At 44.8% G+C, this 27,000-nt stretch overlaps 2 protein-coding genes across 6 annotated transcripts in view; one reads left to right on the forward strand and one right to left on the reverse strand.

Annotated features, from left to right (window-relative positions):
• LOC119180124 (TOM1-like protein 2) overlaps positions 1 to 27,000 on the reverse strand; it is a 97,304-nt gene that overhangs the window by 23,670 nt on the left and 46,634 nt on the right. For 3 of the 4 annotated variants that reach the window (XM_075868489.1, XM_075868488.1, XM_075868487.1), the window contains exons 2-7: positions 13,583 to 13,667; positions 12,139 to 12,223; positions 7,072 to 7,218; positions 5,403 to 5,537; positions 2,995 to 3,243; positions 595 to 673 (exon numbers count right to left, since the gene is read on the reverse strand). In XM_075868489.1, the coding sequence (XP_075724604.1) occupies positions 595 to 673; positions 2,995 to 3,243; positions 5,403 to 5,537; positions 7,072 to 7,218; positions 12,139 to 12,223; positions 13,583 to 13,667 (780 nt within the window). Of the gene's footprint in view, positions 1 to 594; positions 674 to 2,994; positions 3,244 to 5,402; positions 5,538 to 7,071; positions 7,219 to 12,138; positions 12,224 to 13,582; positions 13,668 to 18,716; positions 18,926 to 27,000 lie in introns of those variants that run through there. The other variant, XM_037431266.2, reaches the window with a different exon arrangement.
• LOC119180388 (uncharacterized) overlaps positions 19,537 to 27,000 on the forward strand; it is a 29,002-nt gene continuing 21,538 nt past the window's right edge. For both annotated transcript variants that reach the window (XM_075868486.1, XM_037431579.2), the window contains exon 1: positions 19,537 to 19,779. The gene's annotated coding sequence lies outside the window, so the exon portion shown is untranslated. The remainder of the gene's footprint in view (positions 19,780 to 27,000) is intronic.

The raw sequence follows: 27,000 nt of genomic DNA on the forward strand, positions 1-27,000 counted from the left end.
AATTTTGCAGGTTTCTAATGATGTCCACTGCAGTTCACTGCTGAATGCAAGACCAAATAATCGTTATGGGGCTGATAACAGTCAAGTGGCGATACAAAGACATTGGGAACAATGCCCGATAAAAATATTGGTTATGAACACACTACACATCAAAAACTATCTTGTCGCCCCATAGAATTTTTTTAGTAGCAATAGTTTATTTTTCAGAAGCACTTCTTGCTGGGGAAGTTCATTCATGTCTATGGTTGGAATAGTTGCACATACAGATGACCGTACACAGGAAGAAGACAAGGTAGACAGTAAGGGCGCAATTTATCAAGGGTTTTTTTAAAGTATGAACACTTTTTGGCTGTTTCCTTGAATTGACCGTTCATCTTATTGCAATACACCAAGGAAATCATATCTCACTCTTGTCTTGGTATGAAATACGCCTAAGCAACATGGAATGACTTCACAAGATTACACATCACACTTGTGAGACATCTCGACACACATCTTGAATTGGTGGCCACAGACCCAAACAGAGATATCAGAAAGATATCAAGCAGCATCACAGTAGCAAGACTGCGCTTCAAGGCTGGATATTAAACGTACCTGTGACTTCTTCGTTGGCCACCTTGTTGATGAGCTCGACAACTCTCGTTTGCATGGCATGGCACGTTTTCTGCAGCTCCTGTGATGATGCAACCCATACATAAATGAGCCGGCATTCAATAAATAGACAAGTAAATGAATGAACGAATGAACGAAATATGACATAGAGCCTTCCATGTAAAGGTTGATGTCAACACAAAATCCTTTTTATTGTGATGGCTGTTACACAATATATGCAGCATACTGATGCTGTTGGGGTTTACAAATAACGATTATTAATGCATAATTTAGTCATTCTTATAGCATTTGGTTTTCTGAACTAGTTGGTATTCCATTTCTTGCACTGAATGACATAAAACCAAGTAAACATGGCAAAAGGAAGCACTAGGTACATGTTCGTTCCCTGTTTAGCCTATTGTGCATGGTTTGCTACAAGGAAATGCCATGTGAACAGATGATGGGTAAAGGGCTGTCCCAAGACCTCAGCTGATCCAGGAGACATGCAACATGCCTAGGAGAATCTGTGACTGCCGACTTAGCTGCCATGCAACCCATTCATTTGGGACAAGCCGTGCAATGCAGATGCAGTGGTCCAGTTCATTCCTTTGCTCTGTCCCTCCGTTCCAGTTCACACTTTCACACAAACTTCCTTCTACCCTTGTGGTGCTCACAACATGCGGCGGCATGTATCGAGGCACATGGAAATTATTCAACCTGCTCTCATACAAGTGCATGCACTAACTGGCAGAGGCGAGAAGAGTTGAGACCTTGAAATGGTTTTGCAGATTTGATATGAACGCACTGAGCCAGTGAAGCACGCCATGGAGATCCTTTGAAAACTAATTTAAGCTCTCTGCATCAACTGTGCAACTTATTACGAAACTTTAAACACGTGATTCGCTGCAGATCTCAGCAGCTTAGCCAAATGATGGCTCAATTTCTCACATCTTTTACATGTAGATGTAGAAAAGTTCCAGTACGCCTAGCACCCTGTGACCAATGTTATTGGATATTCCAGTTGACGTCAGAGAATTTCTTGAGGCAGCAAGCGCCGCCTGCTTGTGTTACAATATGCTCCATGTTGGCAAGAGCTGAGTGACAGTGTTTTAATCTCAAGCTTTCTTATTTTTGGACACGATTAATTGCCATGGCTGTGTTGTGTACCACACAGTATCTAGCAATCGGTGACTATTATAGCTACGACATTGTGCAAGGTTTGTGAGGCATCCGGTCAATGGAATCACTGCAGCTCATCGCTGCAATGAGCGTAGCGTTCTCGCTGTCTGGTCGACGCTACAATCCATGAGTCTGCAGGGTCCCACTTCAACCCTACAGAAACAACCACATTGCCAAAGTTGAAACTTATCGTTGATCATCCTCGAGTTTTTTTAGCTTTTTCCCACACCTTTGCAGATTGCTGCCGTACAAGAGAATTGGACAAGATGTGCTGGTAGTGTGGTGGTACCAGTCCGAGCAAATATCAGAACTTACTGATCTTCGTCGCTGTAACCAGATGGTGTGCGTGCTCTGGGTGAACTGTTCTATGGCCTCAGAGATTGCACACAACCTTTCAGTGCGCAGTCTCGGAGGCCGTGAATGAGCAAAGCTCGAACCATTGAATGCTGCCATTAGAGCACTGCGATCGCCAAGGATGCCAGCATGACTCATGAGTTGAGGAGGCAAGGCAGGGGTGAGAAGGAAGGTATCGATGTGTTTGTAGCAGCCTTAGTACGTGGTGCCTCGCTGAATATATGGTGCGAATGATTTGATAATAGTCTAGCCTAAATGCCGCCAAATTAAATAGAAGACATTTCAGAGTCCCTTTATGTGGGGAGCAGACTATAAAATGGGTAGACAAACAGAAGTGGGAGTGTGGTGAAGCGTGACCTGACTGTGCACCATTGTTATAGCAACAACACACAGAACCCCCGCCAGCAGTACTGCTCGAGGATGACATCTCTCCTTCGCAGCTTCATTGTCATCTGGTGAACACGCGGTGAAACAGGAATGGGCACTGCGTAATGTGTCTATTCCAGAAAAACGGTCTTGGCACTCTTGTCTTATCTTAAAGTGATGTCACACGGGTAAATTTTATTTCGATCAGGGCTGCATTAGATTAGGCTCAATTTGGATCAAGTGCTACCACACGGTCAAATTTAGTTGAGACCAGTGACAATTGCGATCAAGACTATCGTGATCTGTGCAATGCAATCTGGCTTCCACATCACAATTTGACTCGCATCTGCACCAAACTCAAACCACATTAGTTGGGACAATGTAGCAGAAATTATTGTTGATCATGATAAGAAAACTTATTTGGATGTCCCCTACCCTTGATCAGAAGTTCCCGTGTGACACTCCATTTACTCCATGCTGCAGAGTTGGACTACACTTACTGACCTGAAGAAGCTCCCACTCGCTGCGTTGCTCCTGACCAGGCACCAGTTCGGTCAGCATCTCGCCAAAGACCGTCATGTTGCGCTGCACTATGTCCAGCTCCTTGCGCAGCTTGTTCAGCTGCTCAGGCGTGAGCCCCACGGGGCTCGGTGGGAGCGCCCCAGACTCCACCTCGCTTTGGGCCACGGGTCGGCCGTGGGCTGCGTAGGGGTTCACCCGGGGCAATGTCGTGGGTGCCGTCAGAGGAACACTCTGCAGAAAAGTTTGTTCACACCGCTTGTTTCGTTGGCTGCTAATAGCAAGGTATGTAAGCTTTTCGTTATAGTCGAACCCCTTTATAAGAGACGCTCAAACCTCATTATAACAAAGTTGCATGTTACATGCAAATAAGTTTGTTATATCTAAAACTTTGTTATAAAGGTTTCATCCTAACACAATATTTATTGCAAAACAATTTTTCTTTTACTTTGTTATAACCAAAATTTTGTTTTATCCTGGTTCATTATATCGAGGCTTAAGTGTATAAGAGACAAATGGGTGTAAGCGACACCAGAGTGCCTACAGTAAAATATGGATTGGTGAGAAAATTCATACATGGTACCTTGCTTATGAAAGACATCTCATGTAAAAAACAAGATTGCTGACCAGAGCATGCCTCTTTTAAAGAGGTTCGACTGCCTAGTCTTCGATTTCTTCGAATGCTGATGGCTTGAACCAGGGGTGTGCAATCATTAGCCACTAAAATCGCAATTTCAATTTTAGAAAGAATCCAACAAAAAAAAGGCTGTAGATCAGAGGAACATGTAATCTTAAAGAGATAAACAATTCATAAACATAAGGTGTCCCTGGAATCAATATTTCAACAAGTTGTCTTTTCTTGAAGTCCACAACCAGTCGTGGTCCTGACAAAGACAAGTCTGCTTCTCTAATTGTTGCCTCCAGCGACACCTTGTGTTCATGAACTTTTTATCTCTTCTAGACCGAAAAAATTCATATGAGAGACAAAACAATTACTGTATTTTATTGTATAACAATTGCACCACTGAACAATCTAATCATAATATAATTTCTGCTTTTTAACGTGAAATGATTGCCCACTAAAACTTGGCACACAGTGCCCATGTGTTTTTCCGGTTTCCTCGAGCAGAAGCATGACCTGCGAGATATGGATATGAAGGGGGTACCTATGGCATATTTCAGAAATGAATTTTATTATGCAGTTAGCAAAAGTAAGGCTTTTGAGATCTACTTTTGTTGCACAGAGCTGTCGTATTGACATGGGCTAATGTAGTCACACTACTAAATGATCACACCAATGAATTTGTGTAAATTTTTTGAAAAATTCAATGTGCTCATAACGCAAGTTGATGTGACACCTAGCAGGAGTTTTCCTGTTTTCTATTGCGTAATTGAATAGCAGACTAAACAACGAAATGAGTCAGAAATAACATTTTACAATGCCAACTAAAGAGAAATTTCACGACGGTATACAACGTACAAAAGATTAGCACAGGTACAGGCATACGGAGCAGTAAATCAGGTGAAGCAGGAGTGCTGCTAAGCAGCAACTGGGAAAGCCACTAAAGCAGAATCTAATTGATGATTGATTTGTGGGGTTCAACGTCCCAAAATCACCATATGGTTATGAGAGACGCCGTAGTGGAGGCCTCCGGAAATTTCGACCACCTGGGGTTCTTTAACGTGCACCCAAATCTAAGCACATGGGCCTACAACATTTTCGCCTCCATCGGAAATGCAGCCGCTGCAGCCGGGATTCGATCCCGCGACCTGCGGGTCAGCAGCCGAGTACCTTAGCCAGTAGACCACCGCGGCGGGGCTAAAGCAGAACCTAAAATCTGTTTTTATAGTTGCCGAGAGGCAAACAACATTTTTTTCTTTTTATAACTCACGAGAGCTACCAACCGTGAGGCCAGGTAGTGATTTGTTTCAAGAGGGTGTGTTCTCTGGATGCCACACATACAGCAATAGCCTTCAATACATTCAGTTAGAAATTTTTGTTCGACCATTAGGACAGGAAGGCAAGACATGTTGATAGTGTAAGTGAATCGCGAAAATGCCAAGGAAATACAATTACTGTTCACAGAGAGCCTGAACATAAAATGTATTACAGATTTCAAATACATTTAGCACAGTGTAAGCACTATCTGCATAAAATGAAACCTGAACATTGGCAAGCCTTCGCAATGGTATAGTGCGTGCCGTCTACTTATCATCAATGACAGACATGCACATCCTGTCCAGCAGCTCTGCATGTATATGCCTGCTTGTCCATGGTGATAAGTGGACGGTGCACACTATACTGTCGCGAAGGCTTGCCGATGTTTGGGCTTGATTTCACACAGATAGTACACATAGCACCCCACCAGGACAAGGTGCTAAGAATTTCTCACCCTCTGCGGTGTGTAGATGGGTGCCATGGAGTCCAAATCAGTCATAGGGAACTCAACACCTTTGTTCTTGAGGTCGGTGTACACCTGGACAACACCCTGCATGTCAGGGTGTGTGCGGAATGCATCTGCCCAACTCTGGAACACAGAAACAATGCCACAGTTAGACACACTCTAACACTGCCTTGAACTTGCAGCTGAAAAAACTCGCAAGGTCCCTTACGCATTTGACTCAAACAACCTGAAGTCAGGATCCATAGTTATCTTATTGAATCTATCCACGTTACCTTTAGCTACCTGCAATAACCTCAAGTCCCAACATAAGTCATTTTAGTCTTATGCAAGTAAATATCATGGGCTTCCCACACAAAGATTCAAATCAACTTGTAACTTTTTTCTCCTGCCCTGCCCAATGCGAACAAACTAAAATGCTGTTTGGGAGCCTCACTTAAGCATGTCCATTTTGCAGCAGTTTGCCACAGCCACTTCACCAACACTGTGAATTTCACAGAGAAACTTTTAAAATATCAATTTACTGAAAGATTGTAATAAAAGTTCTAGCTGTGCACTCAAGTGAAGTTACCAGGCAACACAGCAAGACAAAGAATTTGATAAATTGTCTAGCTGTTATGTAGAAATGTTAAGGAAAATGAAAGTAAAAAAACAACTGCAGCAGGTGGGTGTCCAGCCCACGAACTACACATGAAGTGTGTTACGGATCCCCACTTAGCTACACAGGTGGCTTCCCTCTCTCCTCTACTTAAGCATGTATACTGGTAAATTTTACACAGGCATGTTTGCCACCGGTGCTCTCAGCCACCGCAGTCAGTGAGTGGGCAACTGCCCCAGCCTGCATAGCACAGTATGCGACCTCTGGAACAAGAAATAGTACTTGAGAGATAAATTACTGTCATGCATCAGAGAGTTGAAGCATGCATTAGAGAATATAATTAATTATTGGGATTTAATGTCCCAAAGTGCGATATGACTATGAGAGACGTCGTAGTGGAGGGCTCCGGAAATTTTGACCACCTGGGGTTTTTTACTTTACACCTAAATTTAAGCACATGAGCCTCAAGCCTTTTCGTCTTCACCGAAAATGCGGCCGCAGTGGCCAGGATTTGACCCGTTGACTTGCGCATTAGAGAGTATAAAACAATAAGCATACATAGAACAGGTACTAACGGGAGATCCCAACCCCGAAAAATAAATTTGCCAAGGAAAACAATGGGCTGGAGTGCATTCTGCAGGACCTCCCAAATATAAGAAAATCTGCCAGTTCTAACATACTGCAAATTCTAACATATGAGGCTGAAATACGCAGGGCAACAGAGACTACTAGAGAAAAAGTTGGGGCACACGCATTGTGCGATGGAATGGAAAATGATATGAGTAACATCAAGAGATCAAAAGACGACAGAATCAGTCAGAGAAAAAACGTGGGGGTAGCAGGTGTCTTAAAACGTGAATGTTGAAATCAAGCACACGAAATGGACTCTGGCTGGCCACAATGCGCAAGACGGACAATTGGCGAACCGCAAGAGCAATTACAGAGTCGTTGTGAAGCAATGGGAAATGCAGCCAAAGAATGCTACAAATAGAACAAGAAGTTCACAGGGACAAAATGGGATGAGCTGGCACGTACTGCAATGCAGCCGTGTTGTGTATGTACCTGTATGAGACTGAGCACTTTCTCCTGCACGGCAGTGGGTGGGTCGTTCTTGGGTCCGATCATCTTGACCAGGTCCTGGATGAAGTCCTTCTGTGACACTAACAGGTGGAACCGACGGCCGCAGTTCTTCACGCACGTCTCCAGAACCTGTAAATAGCAGTCGTCAACACTGTCACCAGGGGTGCATTTGAACATAAGTAATTCTGGAGCCCTTGTATCAGGAAAATGGGGGTCATGGAAAGCTTGGTTTTTACCGCTTTAATTAAAAGTAATACCGCAAGCATGCACAGGCTAAGCTTTGCTAGTATTACTTGTTCTTTCTTTCTATAGCATTGTGCAATTCATCCTCCCACATTGTTCCTTCCTCCATGCCAGGAAGTGGACCTTTATCGGCATGCTGAGCGGCTTAACACTTCAGCATGTTATCAGCAGTCATGAGCACATATATGTATGCAACAACGCCACAAGGGAATGTCAAATGGCGAGCGACCTAGATAAATGATCGAATGCCATGTCAGAAATGGCTTATCGCGAGCAAGCCCCCAATGAAGAAAGCATCAATTACTGGAAAATGGCGCATACAAACACGCATGTGGCCGGTACACCTTCAAGGTCCTCACATCTTCATTAGTGACTTTTTTTTCTTTTTTTTTAGCAGTCACAGTTACAATGCTAACACTTATGACACAGTAAAAGCTTTGCTTGAGAAAAAAAAAAGAGGGGGGGGGCACCATCCTTTGTACCTGCCTGACATTCCATGCACTTGAATGTTACCAAACCAATAAATTGGGTAAGCTGGTTTATACCGACAAATTCTATGAACTTGCCGACTTAAATTCATGAACTGAAGGCAAACACACAAGAACAGTAGTTGAAAAAAACAAAGCACTTTATTTGTAAACCTGTATTCCCATCAGTATTTTCTTCTTCTTTTTTTTTTGTCACAACTGTCAGCACAATCTTAAAATAGATCGCCAAAGATATTCGACATGCACTCCTCTTGAATGCATTACAATAAAAAAACTTTGTTGAATACTGATGACATTATCATTGAAGGGCACTGTCATCCTTACATTGTTCGTTGCATGTTTTGGGCATAGTGTGCCTTTTCCAAACGAGTAATTGACTAGCCCACCAATATGAATCAAAGAGCTATACCATCTCACCAAATCAGGAACTGTAAGGTGCTTGCTTGAACTAAGAGCATGAAAAATCATACGCTCCATCTAGATAAACGTAACAGCTCTTTCTTGCTTTTGTACCTGAAACATTTCTTTTGCTAAGCAAGTCTATTATTATTATTATTTTCATACTGCCAACATATTTTCATATGTTCAACAGAAAGAGAGAAGGCATGCAGAGCTTGGCAAGTGTTTGCCTCACTTACTTTTTTTCTTTCCTTCACATTGCACTACACTCCCTTTCAAATTATTCATTTTTTCATATCGGGAATTGGACCTCTGCCCATGTGATAAGCAGTGCAATACTTCCATTGCTACAGGTGACAACAACAGCCGTTCGTGAAAGAATGCCAATGCAGAATGAAAGCCAACAACGAAATGTGGCAAGGTGAAATTTATTTATTTATTTATTTATTTATTTATTTATTTATTTATTTATTTATTTATTTATTTATTTATTTATTTATTTATTTATTTATTTATACATACTGCAGCCCCCAATTTGGGGCTATGGCAGGAGTGAGCATTTACAGAATGAAAAAAAAAATAACAAACAAACAGATCAACAGAGCAATAAAACAAAAGAACACTTAACGCAAATCAGCAAGGGCAAGTAAAAAATTTTCCAGCGGAAGGGAGCGAATATCACCGGACAGTTGATTCCACATTTTGGCAGTGAAAGGAAAAAAACTAAATTTGAATGTGTCAGTACGACAATGGTAAGGCTTGATATTAAGGTGGTGATTACTTCTAGTTGTGGACAGCGAGGCAAATGAGATGTAGGTATTGTGGGACATGCGATAGACCGAGTTAATAAAACAGTAAAGCAGTTTTATAGAATCCTTTAGATGGCGCATGCGTAATGTGGTTAGTTCAAGAGAAGACAGGGCAAAAGAAGGTGAAAAGTAGCGATCATAGCGGTTACAAATAAATCTGATAGCTTTTTTTTGAATGGCCTCAATTCTATCGATTTCACCCTGCTTGTGTGGATTCCATACGGGGCATGCGTAGTCAAGTATAGGGCGAATCAGTGTTTTATACATTAGTAATTTAGTGCTTTTGGGGGATTGGGACAGTGTTCGTCTTAAATAACCTAACTTTTTTAAAGATTTTGTGCAGATAAAGTTAAGTGTCCTTGATAAAAGATTGGATGGCCATATCAGAAATGAGGCTGATCGACGACACGCCCACGATTGAGACAGTGGCAGTTACAGGAAAACAGCACATGCAAATACATATGTGACTGGCGCAAGCCTTCGTGGGCCCAATTTGTGCAAACCCGCATTTTTGTGGCTCTCATCAAAGCCATGTTTTTCGCGAACTATGTCGCCACAACCACCTTTCAAAATCTGTATTTCAGAGAAGCTTAGCTTAAAGTAAAGCCCTCTTATTTCTTACTGGTCACATTTTATAGGCAGAGTCCCCCAAACCTGTGAATGCGGTCACAAGGCACGTCTACCTGTAGGCTTTCACTAGAAGCAGGTGTTCCAGCCACGAGGCAATAAAAGCTTTTCTCGTCACCACAAATGCAGCTGCAGCTGTCGTCGGCACACTGCAGGCAGCCTCTGAATAGCACGTCCCGGATGCACTTAACTTTCCGGACATTTCCACTGAGTAATGCTTGTTTCTTATTTGTTTCGCATTTATTACATTTCTTTGAATGCAATGCTAGCTTAGTTCCAGATTATTATTACCTTAAGTTCATGCTCACGTTACAACTGAATACCGAAATTCAAGCTGTCTAAAAAGTGCAAAGATGCATACAATTCTTTTATTTTTTCCTGGAATGTAACCCTCCCATTACAATCATGGTCACATTGAATCGAGAAAATACGGCACTATGCAAGCACATACTCTGTTAACATCGCTTGAGATTGTGAATATTCCCTTTCCACGCATTTTCTTTCGTTGACTTAGCTATCTTTTTTTTTCTTTACATGACACTGCGGACATTTTTGACCCGAGCCGGATGTAGCAAATTACAAGAATAAACTACTTCGTACAAATAGGACTTGACATGTACAAGACGTGTGTCTTCTGTTAAAGGGAACAGCTGTATGCATGGTATGTATGGACTTTATTCTCTTGCAAAAGTATAGTGGTTTAGATTTGCATAAGGCCACCGCCGATTGACAGTTATGACTTTCTTTGACAGACTGGTGCTGTGCATGAACATTGTCAATATGCCTTATCAATATGCTGTTAAAGGGCCAGCGATATAAACGGTGCTCATTGTAGTGTTCCCTATAACAGTGGACGGTACTATACATTCCTACATACAGGCATGAAAATACACACACATATATATAAGCAGTTAGAGTGTTATCGCCTCTCGAAAAAAAATCCAGAAATGCAGTTGACAAGAGCTCTCTAACAGAAGTTCAAAACATTATCGAAATTCTTGCTTACTTTCGGCAAGTGCTAATCTCTGCAAGTATAGCTGCAAAGTGAGGAAACAAGTAGTGAGTGTGTGCACGTTGAATTTCTTTGTGCTTAAAGATAGGTCCACAAAGTATTTAGTGCTGAGGAATGGTAGTAAACGTGAGCACACCTAGGCATATCGCTGTTTAAAGTTCAAGTATGAAAAAGTATCGAGATGATCCCTGGGCTCAGTAATGACCAGCCAGTTCATTACTGTCAGAGCAATTCAAGCACCACCGTGGCAGAAGGAAGGTTTACCGAGCTGGCTCGAAATTCATTTTAATGACAGACACCTCTAAACTAAACAAACAACTACATAAGCACAAAAAACAAAAAAAAAACATACAAAATACTGCGTACCTCCTCACACTCAAGTGAATCTTGCATTGTGTGTCCCAATAAAATGTTACAGCATTTGGTTACTACCTTTCCAGAGCACTGACCCTGAACATGTTTGCCATCTCTCCCTTCTTTTTTTATTCTATGGAAACTAGCCTTCATTCATGAGCCTGATATTGATACATCGCTTGTTTGCTGTATTTTGATAAAAGCGAAAATAGCAATAACAGAACAGGCCATGTGAGGTACAAAGCAGGCAAGGCCTAAAAAGTGAGATATTCGGGCACCCTCCAACAACAATGACTATTTTAGCAACATGCTCCAAAAGCTACGCAGCCCAAGATATTTTATCCACGCATAAAGGCTATGCAAATGGGACCAACAATTCAGTTACAATAATGGAATAATGCAAACAAGTAGCAATTTTTAATGTGGGCGCTTTTATAATATTGTGCTTCATGTACAGATTTGCAATGTGTATACTAATCAACAAATTTAAAAAAGAAAAAGTCGAAAGATGACTGAAGAGATAGATGTGCAAAATGCGAAAGGAATACGCAGACCAACAAATAACACTTGTGACAACTTCACACAGTCAGAACAGACCATGAAGTGGGCTTATCACAAGGATATGTTGGTGCCCTTATCTAATCTAGGCTACAAAGGTGTATATGACACAACTGAAATTGATGATGTCATACACTTTTTGCCATGTAATTCTCACTAGCCTTTGACTACATCTGAAAACAACTGTAATTCATTTATTTAAATGAACAGCTGAGTTTTGTCGAACGCATTTTCGCTAAAGAGACAGTTTGAGCAACATGTGTTACACTTTTTCAACAGTAGTAACCAATAAAATACATAAAACACAAAGTGAGAAACAAAATAGATTAACATAGTCAAAGGTATAAAAGAAAGTTGTAACAAAAACAGGAGAATAATACGTTATCACAAGGAGTTGGGAATAAAAGTATGAAAGAATAATTGTGACCATCGGATGCAGTAATAAGTTTTGGTGTCGCACAGTTTGTCAGAAAAAAAAAAATTGGAAAGCTGTGATTACATTGTACACTCTGCCGAGCGAAACTGAAGTGAGATGAGAAGGTGCAAGGCGTGTACTCACGGTGAGAGCGTACATGACGACGGTGTAGTTCTTGCCCGCATTCTGCATGAGCCTCTTGCGTATCGCCCGAATCGCATCCTTTGGCCTGGGAGTATTCAAGGCAAAACAACTGAAGAATGTTTATCATTGCAATGAAAATGATAGTAATAATGCTGAAAGTAGCACTTAATCTCCAATGAAGGATTATTACTGTTCCAAAAAATAAAATGATCGTCCTACTAAAAAGATTTCTTTTTATAGAAAAGGCGTCCAAAAGATTTAAACATTAAAAAGAAAGAAGCTAATTTTATAGACGTGCGTGGAGCAATACAATTGACAACATGGTTGCAGTAATCAAACTGACAGCTCATTGAACAATGTTACGAGCATAAGCTAAATACAGAATATGCATATAAAAACAAAATGCCCATTAAATAAAGCTGCTTCTTGCAATATAATTGATGACAGGGTGAACTCATCAGATAACATTAGAACAAGATTAAGCTTTATTTGAAATAATCGTAGGAAAATATTGAGAAGGCTGCATTGACGTACCCACAACGCTTATCTTTGTTTTTCACAGGTAGAAAAATTATAGTGAAACTTGTTCTTGGGCTGGGCAGTTTTTACGTGAAGCAGTCACCGTATCATTAGCACAGTAGATGCAAGAGAGATGATAGGATGTATAATGCACTCTTGACTGGCTTATTTTGGGAAGATGTAAGTAGAAGTAAACTTGAGAACACAGTTCACATTTTGCCCACAGAAATAGCAAACAGTGCCTTCATATTACCGATCAGTTCATGCAATCCTTGTTATTATTCGATAAAACCACCTCTTTTTGTGGTGCGACAACAGCGAGCAAACATATTTGGCTGGCCCTTCTGTGTAAACGCTGTTGAACTACGGCAGAAGCGCATTTGCCACTGAATGTTTACCCATATAGCCTAGCTCAGTAGTTTACTTTTGCAAATTTTAAAGCTCAAACATAATTATAATTTTTCGGGTTTTAAATCCCTAAACCACAATATTATTATGAGGCACACCATAGTGGAGGGCTCCAAAAAGCTTGACCATCTGGTGTTCCTTAACATGCTCTGACAACACACTGTATGTGGCCCTCTGGCATTGTGCCTACAACCAAATGCAACCACCACAGCTTGGATCCAACTTTCGATCTTCGGGTCAACAGCTGAGCAACCTGACTGCTACACCGTTGTGGCAGATGTTATGCTCAAATGCTGACACGGTTAATGGCATGAGAGAGCTGCTATGCCAAAATTAGAGAAGGCCATGTTTTTATCCTATGACCATCACGAAGTATACCAACAAACAAAAGGCAGCACGCCTCAAATGATATGACCACCTGGGAATCATGAGGATCTTGATGCAAGAGCTTATTATAACGTGAAAGCAGACTAATAACATCAATGTTGCCTGAAGATTGGTGGCAGTAAAACATTACCCTTCATCAGTATCGTTGACGAGGTCGCATATCTCCATGTTGAGTGCCCAGTTCTCCGAAGCCAGCGAAGCATCCGTCGCTTGCTCTGCAACAAACAGTAGTGCGGGAATATTAGAACTCTAAATAAAATTTTCTCAGCTGAAAAGGCAATCTTTGACTGCTCCACTAGAAAAAATAAAAACAAATCACAACCTTCTACAAAAAGAAGCTAGTAAAATTATCCAGAAGGAGGGCTCTCCAAGTAGACCTATCATTGCTAAGCCAGCATAAAAATATAGATAAGTCACTAGTTATCGCTGTGATCAGCAAGAGCTTCCTCAAGAATTGAAGCTAGGATGTGTCATGATTAGGAAAGTTAACCAAAAGAGCACGCAGACAACATCAGGTGGTTGTCAATGACCTTTTTGCGTTGTCTCTTTCTGTAGTACATGTCTAAATGCGGTGCGTTTTTGTGGCATGTTCTATTGGGTCAGTTCCTACAGTGTGTGTCTAAATGTCAAGGGCAGAGGGAGAGGAGGAGGAGCCGCAATATTTATACTGAATTTTTTATTTGTGCCGATTTCATTGCATAGGACTATAGCTGAGCCTGTGAATACAAGGCTCATACTCAGATTGTAAAGAGTTAGCACTTCACTTCATGCAAGAAATAGAGACGCACCTATGGACGCCCCGGATTGAAGAACAAGAGACCATGTATACTGAGTTATAACTTAATTGGTATATGGCTGCTACATGTAACAATGAGCTAAACATGCATGGACACAGCTATCGTGCACACCTCCTCTTTACAGCTAGGGAACCCGGCTGCTGACCTGCAGGTCGCGAGATGAAATCCCGATGGAGCAAAAAATGCTTGAGGCCTGTGTGCTTAGGTTTAGGTGCACCACATTAAACAACTCCCAGGAGGTCGAAATTTCCTAAGCCCTCCACTGCAGCATTTCTCATAATCATAAGGTGTTTTAGAGACATTGAACCCCAACAATTTTATGACTATCATAGGCATCGGCAGTGCCTATGGTAGGGAGGGGGGAACCTTCACTCCCTCCCACCACGATGCCACACAGCTTCGATTCAACACAGTCAAATGCAAAGTCCTGCCAATGCCCATGGTCTCTTACAAAAAAGTTTGTTAAAAATTAACAGAGTACCATCGTAAAAACAAAGGGGCGTATATAGGCATTAAGAAAGGGAGAAAGGTGCAGTGAAAGCTCTGCATTTCTTAGGTTAAACTAGAGAATGACCAGTTGACAAATGCCCCATTCCAACCAGTCCCTGGAATAAATAAGTATTTCTGATGATTGAAGAGAGTAAACTCCTCACTATCACTCAATTCCCTTGAAAAGCCCATCCCCAGGCTCAGGCATTGCAGGGAGAAAAAAAAAGGGCAGTACGTAGGTTACTCAGGGGCTTTGGCCAATGCAAGGTATAGAGTTGTTACATGCTAGAAAAGTAATTAATGTATTAAAGAATGCAGGAAACTAGGAAAGATATCAAACAATGTGATATGTGCTCAAACCAAAAATTTTCTTGCTGTTGTACCTTGATTAAATATGCACACAACAATGACTTCTATGTCAAATTCGTGCACATGCTGACCAAATAATCGCACTCCGTACTCCAAAGCCTGATCCGACGGCTGGCTTATGTGCCTTTCGTTTGCTCTTCTAATGAAAAATTTTTCAACGATTTCTCAGGCAAGTTGCTTTTTATGCCTAAAAGTACAGTCGTCTCCATAAAACAAGGAGTACACTAGATTTCACAACAATGATCAGATAGCTGGACAACACTTCCCTTAATTCCCCCTAACCAGTTCAGTTTTTCTTTTGAAGTCCCTGCTTAATATTTAGGTTTATCTAAAAAATCATGCAAAACTAACCAGTCCGATGGGTTGTTATTTTGACAGAAACATGCACTCATTATCAAGCACCATCCTGCTCTGTTTATAAAACTGACTTGCAAAAAGCCTTTACATGCGCTTCGTTTTCGTCAAACAAGTACGTGCCAGGTCCACAGCTTAAAGGTACGCTCAAGAAAAACAATGACTTGGTTTATATTGACGAACTACACTCTGAGAGCTCTAATGTCATCAGTTTCATTGTAATAAATTCATTGTTAATGGAGAAAATCATCAGTTTCATTGTAATAAATTCATTGTTAACGGAGAAAATCAAGGTTGAAGTTTCAATTTTTGAATTTCGTAACATAATCTCTACTCGTGACACAAGAAGTTCCACTATGTATTTTTCATATTTTCGCGACAATGGCTCGATGAAATTTTCTGAAACTTCGTATGCTAAGTCTAGAGCGCTGAAAGGTTACGAATTTTTTCAGTTTTATCGATTAGAAGGTACGTAGGACCCAGTACACATCTTCAAAATTTATGATGTCACAGTGTTTAATGCGGGAATCTCAAGGTGGCGTCTCCACCCACAGTTTTTCTCGCATGTTCTCGCTAACCAAGTGTCGTGCCACAATAAGAAAGGCATTTTTGGGATTGTGAAATTGTATGTTACTAATACACAAAACAGCCTTTTGCTTTTGGCGTTGCTTTAAACCTGCTGCCACTGGTGCTCATTTAGAAATGCCACTTTCCAATAAACACGTCACAATAGCAGCAATATGCACGAAGTGCAACAGGTTTCGTAGCTTTGATAGGTGGTATGCAACATTTGCGGCATGACATGAGTCGCATGTAGGTGTGGCATACATGCACAGTGGTGTACTGTATTCTTGCAGATAAATCCTCGACCAGTGAACCTCATCTAGTTTCATTTGCGCTCCAACAGGTTATCCTAAGAAGTGGATACGTTGGGATTTAGGCAGCTGGAAACAAGTTCTGTTCATAGTGGAGGATAAAGTTACAGAGCCGACAACATACACTAGATTATACACGGACAGGAAATCTGCACAGAAGCGATTTCCTGTTTGCTTGTCAAGTGCTCTCACTTTCCTCCATGACCTCTTGTTTCATGAGAGAAGACAAATACTGAAGAACTGTCATTCTCTTCTTTAGCCCCTGTTTTGTGCTGCACCCCAATTTTTGAGTCTAGAATGAATTGTTACGAACATACACAAATGGATATTTTGCTAAAATACATAAAGAGTGTAGCTGTCGTGAAGCGACAATTATGAACGGAAACCACTGACTGCTATCTAGTGAGCCTCGCAATTGAACAGATTTCAAAGATTACTGGAACTACTGTGGAAAAAAGCAAGCAGCAGGATAAGTGCTTCAAGATGGGTTAAAACTTGAACCTAAACCATCTAGCCCAGCCCAACAACCTGTTCATTCAAGTGCGTCAAGCAAGCACAGACGTGCCTACAAATATAACAACAAATGTGTTTAAGCACAAATGGAAATGGCATGCCAATATAGGTTTTTCTTAACCACATTTTCCATTGTTGCATTTACAGTACAACCTGCTATACTACAGCATAGAAGGGAGGGCATAATTTGCTGCTTTATTTAGTTAATTTACAAATAAGTTTCCACCCACATAACTCTCTCCGATTTATTACGGTAGAACCTCACGGATACATTTCCATCGTGCACTATTTCCTCGTTGCCAGTATTCGCGATATCGTTTAGAGCGCAACTCCACGATGTTTTAGTGAATTAGGATTTGTACGTTTTCCCAGACAGTGCATCATCCCTTCTTTCTTTTTTTTGTTTTTACAAGTGAACAAGGTTTTACCGTTTACCAGCTTGCATCAAGTGACAACCAAAACCACAACAGCCACGCCCCGAAATTGTTTCATCGTCTTACAACACACACGCGTGACTGGAGAACGATGCCGCAGACGAAGAAGCCAAGCCGCCCACATTCAAGTGACTCACGCGAGACGACGACTACGCTCGAAATCGCGGACAACGCACCGCGCAGGCGAAAGCGAAACGGGAACCCCGGACATACAACAGGAACGCCTTCGCGCAACAAAGACAGCGAGTGTAGTAGTCGTAGTAGTAGAAATGTAGTAGTAGTAGTAGTAGTAGTAGTAGTAGTAGTAGTAGTAGTAGTAGTAGTAGTACAAGGAAGTGTTGACGCCGCGCCACTCGCGTTCTTAGACGCAGCATCCGGCGTTCGGCCCGGCTCCAAGTACAAGGAAAGTGCGAACGCAAGCAGTAGGACGCCTGGGTTCTGGCGTTCCTTCAGGTAAACGCTGGCAGCAGGGCGTCTCGGTGCTAGCGTTACGCTAGCATAGAGGCCTCTTTGCCAGCAGTCAATGCGAGCACTCAGGTACCGGCCCGAAACACTTTCCCTCAGCCCAAGACGAAACGGAGGTGGCATATTCCAAATATAGACACGTCAGACCGGCCCTTCTTAGCGAAACAAAAGCGCATGCCTTTGTGTCATCGTAGGTGCCTCGCGTTTTCTGAAGACCCCTTATCGCCGGCGACTCCTCGGTGTATAGTGAGATGCGCTCTCTAGCGCGCGGGGGGGGGGGGGGGAGGGGGGCAGGTGAAGAGAATGGTTTTTTTTTTCTTGGAGTCAGCGCAGGACTGCGTCAAGTCAAGCGCACACGCTCGCGATGCCAAAAACAATCAGAAGCACCATCTCTCTTTCCCGTCGGTTGTTGTTGCCGAGCACAGGCGCGTCTCAATAGCCCACTACGGCAAACAAGCACGCACACACAAACGTTCATACAAGCGCGTATCACCAGTAACATCAACAGGTCACCGATAGCAAGCAGCTGCACGCAACTTCGTCACTCTGTTGTGCAACTTGGGACTGCGACCTGGCAGGGAGCCGACTAATTTCGGATGCAGGTGAAGAGCCACCAGACGTTTCCTGCTTTCGCGATGCGCGCATAAAAAAGCGACAAATAAAACGGCAACGCTGTCGAATGATAGGGTGCGCCGCTTGCCAACTAAACTCTATGGGCGGCTGTGATCGCTCGCGCGCACACTCGCATACACAACACGATCATGCAGCTTCGTTTTCAGCTCCAGATTCTCACGACAGAAAACGATCAGCTTCAACGTCGTAGTTTGAGATCATTCCTGTGGACTGTGGTTAATCAGGAAAGGAGAACCGAAGGATATGCTTTCGCGATTCTGGTTACAGCTGAGTGCTGTAGGTTTCGCATGAGGAGCCAATTAAAAGGATCAAATCGCAGGTTCAGCGAGGCTTACCTATCTTCTGGCCGACGGGCGTGTTGAAGGGGTTTCCCCCGAGCTGGGCTAAGAGCGCGGACATTTTTGCGAACTCCGTGGCCCGGTCGCGTCTCTTGGCGCTCCACTACGGGTCGTTGCGGCAAAACACAACGCAGCACCCCTGTGCTTATCGCATTAAACGAAAAGCGTCCATTAGCGGCACGGCGAAAACAGTCGGCTCTCTCATCCTGTTCCAATTAGTTTCGTATTCAGGGGAAGAACGCCGTCTGCCGCCGTTTCAAAGAAAACGAAAGCGAAACAAACCGCACAGAGCAAAACTACGTTTTTGGACAATGTAACACTAATTATTCGCAATGTTTGTTTTTTAAGAAAAAAATCTCAAAATAAGACGCATACGCATACTATTTTTATGCCGCGCCACTGCATTCACGGCTTTATTATTCTATTTTTTACGAAATGCCAAACCTTATGTTGAATTTCATTTCAGCCTTGTTGGTTTCATTGTCGGTAAAGAACAATAGTGCTAAATATATGGTGTGAACAGACAAGACGTACCACAAAGAATATATAGACGCGGCTCACGTAATCTTCGTGTCCCCATAATTCATGCGGTACCTCGAATCGATGGATTCAAAACACGACGCTAAAAAAATATGAGCGCGCATCAACTTGCCGCACGTGAGAGGTCATTTAGAGCTTATCTTAGCTGCTCAATAAGCATAGCAAACGCCGTTTTCATTGAGATAATTCCGCGAACAATATTTCCAAAACTAGTCTTTTTAAATATGGCGGCTGCGCGAGACTGCAGCGCCATCTTTGCTAAAGTATTTTGGATTTGTGCATTTATCAGGAACTCCGAGCGGCGCAGCCGCTCCCACTTGTTCGACGCTACGCAGCTTTTCGGGACAGCGCCGACGGCACGAATATTTTTTTAGATCGCTTACGCAGCAGTCTGCCACAGATAGAAATTGTGTCGCCGTTTTCTTCCAAGAGTTTGCTTTCCTGTGGTGGCTTGTGAGTCAAGATACAACGCATCTGTCCAGCGGTCCTCGATCAAAGAGCAAGGAATCATGTGGTGAACGTAAGCAAAACAACGTGTGTACTAACTCACGGATAAGGATTTTTTAACAACATTGCTAAACCTAGCCATCTGAACCAGGAATATCGTTACCGACAGCCAGGTTTTAGCGTGTGTTGCCGTCGGAGGCTGCAGTTTCCGACGCGTGATGTTTATTTGTCGCTCTCTCTTTTCCTGTCGCTTTTATGCGGAGATCATCAAGCCTCAGTGGGGCGTAGCGCGCTTGCCAAGTTTTGCGGTATGCCGCAATTTCAGCTCCCCTCTATCTACCGCTGTCGTTCTGCCTTGTACGGCAAATGCTCGTCGTCTGCTCGTGCACGAGACACCAATGGGCACGCGCCTCTGTGAATGACGTCATAAGATATGTGGGCGTGCCGTCGCGAAACCACCTGCGCTACCGCGGCTGCCGGTAGGGCCGAACTGGGACCGCATTTTCCGCGAACCTCTTGCTTTGACTCCAAAGAATGAGTTATTTTATATATATATATTGTGAGACGACGTCAGGTACGAAGGAGCGACCGTTTTATTGTCAACCCAGACGCGCGAGCCAGCAACCGAACAAGCAGCGAGCCGCTACGATGATGATGATCACGGTGCTTTGTATGCGCAGGTGAAAGTGAAAATGATAAGCAACACAATCAGCGCTCACACTATTTCCCCCCTACACGAAAGCGGTCTGCAAGACGTTCATTTAGTAAGTGTATGAGCGCTGGATATAAGGTTTCAGGCGAGACACATGGACGATCTCGGTCCCGCGACGACGGCGATCAGAAGCCGAAGTAACCGGCGCGACGCGATAATTTACGGCCGATGTTCGTTCAAGCACGGTGTAAGGACCCAGGTATCTGTGAATGAATTTTTCACAGAGGCCGGGTGTGCGAACAGGTGTCCAGAGGAGCACTTCGTCGCCTGGGTAGAATGACACAACTCGACGTGTCGCATCACAACGAACTTTTCGCTGGGCCTGAATGGTAGAGGTGTTGGCGCGGGCGATTGTGCGGCAGTGGTTGACACGGGCAGCGAATTCTTCCGGAAGGGACGCAGATGGGACAGAAGGCGTGGACAAAAAGCTGGTGTCTAGAACAAAAGATGGTGCACGGCCATACACAAGAAAAAACGGGCTGTAACTTGTAGTGCGTTGTATGGCAGTGTTATAGGCAAACGTGACGAAAGGTAGTATTGTGTCCCAGTTCTTGTGATCGGGTTGGACATACATAGAGATCATGTCTGACAAGGTTCTATGAAAACGCTCAGTAAGACCATTGGTTTGCGGATGATATGCCGAGGTGGTCTTATGGATTGTGTCAGAGGCCTGTAAAACTTCAGCGAGCACACGAGAAAGAAATGTCTTGCCACGGTCACTCAGGAGAACACGAGGGGCGCCGTGGCGCAGGATAATGGCACGCAGAACAAAGTCGGCTACTTCGCTGGCAGCTCCAGTAGGAAGAGCTGCCGTCTCAGCGTAGCGAGTAAGATGGTCTACGGCAGTAACAATCCAGCGGTGACCGGCGGCGGTAAGCGGAAGGGGTCCGTATAAGTCTATGCCGACGAACTCGAAGGGAGCGGATGGGCACGGGAGAGGCTGTAGAGGGCCGGCGGGAAGAGATGTCGAACGTTTTCGGTGCTGACATGATGAACAGGAAGTGACGTACCTGGAAACACTAGTGGAGAGGCCAGGCCAGAAGCAGCGAGTCTTAATGCGATCGTAGGTTTTATGAAAACCCAAGTGGCCAGCCGTCGGGTCGTCATGAAAGGCTTCTAAGACTTGGAGTCGAAGTGAGCGAGGTATGACCGGGACCCATCGGCTACCGAGAGGATGGTAAGTTTGTCGAAGTAGCGTTCCGTCATGAAGTTTGAAACGCGTGAGTTGTCGTCGCAAGCGGCTGTTGGGAGCACGAGATGAGCCGGTGAGCCGATCGATGATTGTACGGCAGTATGTGTCTGCACGTTGGAGCGAGGTGAGGTCTGCGGATTGAAGGAAGTCATCCGGTGCAGTGGGCTCGATGGGACTAAGACTGGTCATCTGCGTGGTCTCTTGGCTGGGAGGTGCTGCGCAGCAGGTAGATGCGTCATGATTTTGCAACAGCGGACAGCGTGACAAAGCGTCGGCATCTTGGTGTTTGCGGCCCGACCGGTATGTGACACTGTAGTCATACTCCTGCAGTCGGAGCACCCAACGACCGAGGCGTCCTGACAAGTTTTTTAATGATGACAACCAACAGAGCGCATGATGATCCGTGACGATCGTGAAGCGGCGGCCATACAAATAGGGGCGAAATTTTTGCACGGACCATACGATAGCGAGACATTCCTGTTCAGTGATGCTGTAATTGCGTTCCGCTGGGGAGAGAGTACGGCTCGCGTAAGCCACGACTTGCTCTTGTGAAGCCTGGTCACGCTGCAGCAGAACAGCGCCGATTCCGTGCCCACTTGCGTCAGTGTGTAATATAGTAGGGGCTGTGGGATCAAAATGGCGAAGAACTGGCCCTGACGTGAGGCATCGCTTCAGGGTCTGGAAAGCAGCTTCACAGTCATCTGTCCAAAGAAATGATGCACTTGTGGTCAGGAGTTTGTGAAGAGGAGCCGCGATAGTGGCAAAATCACGGACAAAACGGCGGAAGTAAGAGGCTAAGCCGAGGAAGCTGCGAAGGTCTTTGAGCGTGGTGGGCTTAGGAAAGTGCAGCACAGCGGCCACTTTGTCGGGATCAGGTTCGATGCCAAGCTTGCTGACAACGTGGCCTAACACTTTGATGCTGCGGCTCGCAAACCGACACTTCTTGGTATTTAGCTGGAGACCGGCTTTGGCTAGACATGTGAGCACCTCGTCTAGACGTTCTAGGTGTTGCGAGAAGCTGGATGAAAAGATGACGATGTCATCCAGGTAACAAAGACAGGTCTTCCATTTTAGGCCACGCAGCACCGTATCGATCATCCGCTCAAATGTGGCTGGGGCATTGCAGAGCCCAAAAGGCATCACATTGAATTCGAAGAGACCATCAGGAGTAGCAAACGCTGTCTTCTCTTTATCAGACTCATGCATCGGGATCTGCCAATACCCAGATCGTAGGTCGAGACTTGAGAAATATTCTGCACCCTGTAAGGTGTCAAGTGCATCGTCAATTCGAGGCATAGGATATACATCCTTGCGCGTAATTTTGTTTAGTGCCCTGTAATCAACGCAAAATCGCACTGATCCGTCCCTTTTCTTAACTAGGACAACAGGAGAAGACCAAGGGCTTGTGGAAGGTCTGATAACGTTGCGTGCGAGCATGTCATTGACTTGTTCCTCGATGACCTTGCGTTCTGAAGACGACACGCGGTAAGGGCGACGGCGGATAATACGAGAACCGTCTGTGGCGATGTGATGAGAGGTCACCGTAGTTTGACCTAAGCCATCCGAACAAACGTCAAAACAAGTCTTGTGTTTTGTTAAAAGGGCCATTAAGTCATTAGTTTGCGTTGGAGTGAGATATGGACTCAAAGTGGCTTTAAGCGCATTAGATGAGCCTCCTGGTGGCGTACACTTAGCGACTGACGGCGGAGACGATACAGTGACGACACATACCGGTGCTATGTCGATAAGGCTGGCAACAGTGGACCCCTCTGGCAGTAGTTGTGGCTCTGTTGTCGTGTTGTAGGCGGTGAGACTGGCATGACCACGCGAAAACCGCACTAGACAACATGCGATGGCGATTCCTCGGAAAATGCAGCGCTGATCGGGGACAACCACTGCGTCACCGTCAATGGTATCGCTGGATCTAATGGTGAGGATACGTTCTTGGGCCGGGGGCAGTACAAAGTCTGCAGCTGCAACAAGGTGAGGCGACGAAAAATCGTAAGCACTAGAATTTTCAGTGTCCGTAATGCGAATAACGGGCGGACCACACGAAATGACAGCGGAAGCGGCTGACAGGAAGTCCCAGCCCAATATAATCGGATGAGCACATGAAGAAAGCACAGCCAATTGTATATGGTGACGAATTCCGTCGATCAGAACACGAACAGTGCATTGTCCAATAGGGTAAATTCTATTTTCATTAGCACCACATAACACCGGACCAACATATGGAGTTTGCACTTTTCGTAGACGATGACATAGTTCGCGATCAATGACCGAAATGGCTGCTCCAGTGTCCACGAGTGCGTCAACCGAAATGCCTTCTACACAAACAGTTAGTAAATTTGCAGGGCGCGCAGGAGGAATTGGGACAATTCGACGACAGGCAGTTTCTCCTCCAAAAACTGCAGCTGCTAGTTTTCCGAGTGGCTGTCGAGGGGCATCAGGGCAGAACGTAAAGGCGAAGTAGTACGGCGGAAGGGCGATGGTGAACGACGGCGGGGTGAGCGGGAAGAACGAGGTTCACCGTGGGACAAAGGAGGCGAAGGCGAACGTCGTGACGAGTGTAGTGGACGCTGAGTGCTATGTTAATCCTCTAATGGATGGCGCTGTCGGCATGCGCGCGCCACCTCATGTGGGGTATATAGCAGGGGGGCAGTTGGGAATAAAGGGGGGTCTTCTTGTTGTTGCTATGAGCCATGCTCGTGTCTTACTCGGCGTCTCTGAACATGGTGTCAGAAGTGGGCGTCTAACGCGGAGTTATGGAGGAGACAGACGCCGGACCTTCTCAGCTCAACTTCATTCACGTCGGTACACCGGGACTTCAGCCTCCGTCGCCTTTCAACTTCACCAGCCCTGGGGAATGGACAACATGGATAACGAGGTACGAAGATTACGCCTTCGCGGCCGGTATCAACACAGCCACCGACGAGGTGCAGGTGCGAACTCTTTTATATTGCATGGGTTCCCAAGCACGTAGCGTCTTGTCGTCGCTAGGACTGTCTGCTCCGGAAAACCGCCCGTTTGCGGAAGTCAAGGCTAAGCTCACTTCGCATTTTGTCCACCCTATCAATGAGATTTACGAGAGCCGCCGATTTCACCGCCGAGTGCAACAACTTGGGGAGCCGGTTGATGAATTTTTCACCGCGCTCAGGAATCTTGTCAAGCGTTGTGGGTACAACAACGCCGAGATCGAAGACCGCCTTGTGCGAGACAAGTTTGTCGTTGGATTGCGGAATGAGAAGCTATCGGATCAGTTGTGCCGATGTACGAAACTTACAGCTGAGGAAGCGTTGTGCCAAGCGCGTGTTCATGAAGAAGCCGAAAAAGAGCGTCTATCCCGTGAAACTCCCAGCGAGAACGGGGCCTTTGACAGCTTAAACGTGGACGCGGCGCAACGCGCGAAGAACGCTTCATCGCGTCGCAGCAAATCTGTGCAGCCAACTCAGTCTACTTGCGATTACTGCGGCCGTGGTCACCACTCTCGAAAAGAATGCCCAGCTCGCAAAGCCACATGCAATTTCTGCAAGAAGCAAGGTCATTTTATTGCTGTTTGCCGGGCCAAGCATCGGAAAGAGCTGTTAGGCTCAGTGGAACTTCACGCGCTCAGTACGCGTCGGGCACGATATGCCGACATTCACGTGAATGGTCACCTCGCACACTTCAAGATAGACTCAGGGGCCGAAATAACGGTGGTTTCACCTTCTTTTCCGGCATTACCTACTGTTTTGGATAAAGTGGACGCCGAGGTATCCGGTCCTGGAAATCAAAGGCTGCACGTTCTGGGATCTTTCACTGCTACCTTGCAGTGGCGTAACAAAGTGTCTGTGCAAAGACTGTATGTTATCAAGAACCAGACGACACACCTCCTGGGATTACCAGCAATTGAAGACTTGGGCATCGTTCAGTTTTTGGACTCTGTGGATGGTATTCCGTCATCTCAATCAAAAATTTTTCGTGGGCTTGGCGAAGTACAGGAAGAATACCACATCCGCGTCGCTCAAGATGCTCGTCCCTTTTCATTAAGTGTTCCTCGACGAATATCTCTGCCTCTGCTAGAGCATGTGAAGAAGGAATTGGATGAAATGGAAACCCAAGGAGTCATTCGCAAGGTTGACACGCCTACCGCATGGTGTTCAGGCCTCGTCGTCGTGCCGAAGTCGTCGGGCGGGTACAGGCTCTGTGTCGACTTGACGAAGCTTAACAAGGTTATCCAGCGGGAACGCTACATTCTGCCGACAGTTGAAGACATCTTAGGTCAGCTTGGTGGGGCACAAATTTTTTCCAAGCTCGATGCAAGATCCAGCTTCCACCAAATAAAACTAACTCGTGAGAGTGAAGAACTGACGACATTCATCACACCTTTTGGCCGATATTGCTACAAGCGTCTTCCCTTTGGCATTGCGACAGCACCCGAGTATTTCCAACGCTTCATGTCGAGACTGCTCGAAGGCATCACCGGAGTCGTCAACATGATAGACGACATACTCGTCTTTGGTAGGAACCATCAAGAGCACGACCAGCGTCTAGCTGACGTCTTGGCACGGTTGACTCAAGCGGGTGTCACTCTTAATGAAAAGAAGTGTCAGTTCAGGGTCTCTTCTGTCAAGTTCTTAGGAGTTGTCGTCAGCCAGCAAGGAATTAGTCCAGACCCGGACAAAGTCAAGGCTATCATGGATCTCCCACCACCAATCGATGTTAGTGGTGTTCGCCGATTACTTGGAATGGTAAACCATGTGGCTCGATTCATTCCAAAACTGTCTGAGATCTCCGCACCTATTCGTGCACTCCTCAACAAGAATAACGCGTGGAGCTGGAGTTACAACCAAGAGGAAGCGTTCAAGAAGATAAAGTCTTTGCTCAGCTCCGACACATGTATGGCTATGTACAATCCCCATTACCCAACTATAGTATCGGCTGACGCAAGCTCTCATGGCCTTGGTGCCGTTTTACTCCAAGATCAACCGTCAGGAATTCGACGAGCAGTTGCCTATGCTTCCAGATCTCTCACTACTACAGAAGGACGCTACAGTCAAACGGAAAAGGAGTCTCTGGCTGTCACATGGGCTGTCACCAGGTTCGATCAATACCTACGTGGACTAAGCTTTGAGGTCGAATCCGATCACCTTCCGCTTGTAGCTCTCCTGTCAAGTAAAGATCTGGACATCTTGCCACCTCGAATTCAACGTATGCGAATAAAACTGATGCGCTATCAGTTCGCCGTCAAGTATGTTCCTGGAAAACTGCTAGCCACAGCGGACACACTATCAAGAGCACCCTGCGACTTGCCAACTTCTAAAGCAGTCAGCAGCTTGGAAGTCTATATAGGGGAAGTTCTCAAGGAGCTACCTTTACAACTGGAAAATCAGCTAGACGAGATCCGTCGT

The sequence above is a fragment of the Rhipicephalus microplus genome, chromosome 7 (genome assembly GCF_043290135.1).
Source record: "Rhipicephalus microplus isolate Deutch F79 chromosome 7, USDA_Rmic, whole genome shotgun sequence".
NCBI classification, from domain to species: Eukaryota; Metazoa; Arthropoda; class Arachnida; order Ixodida; family Ixodidae; genus Rhipicephalus; species Rhipicephalus microplus.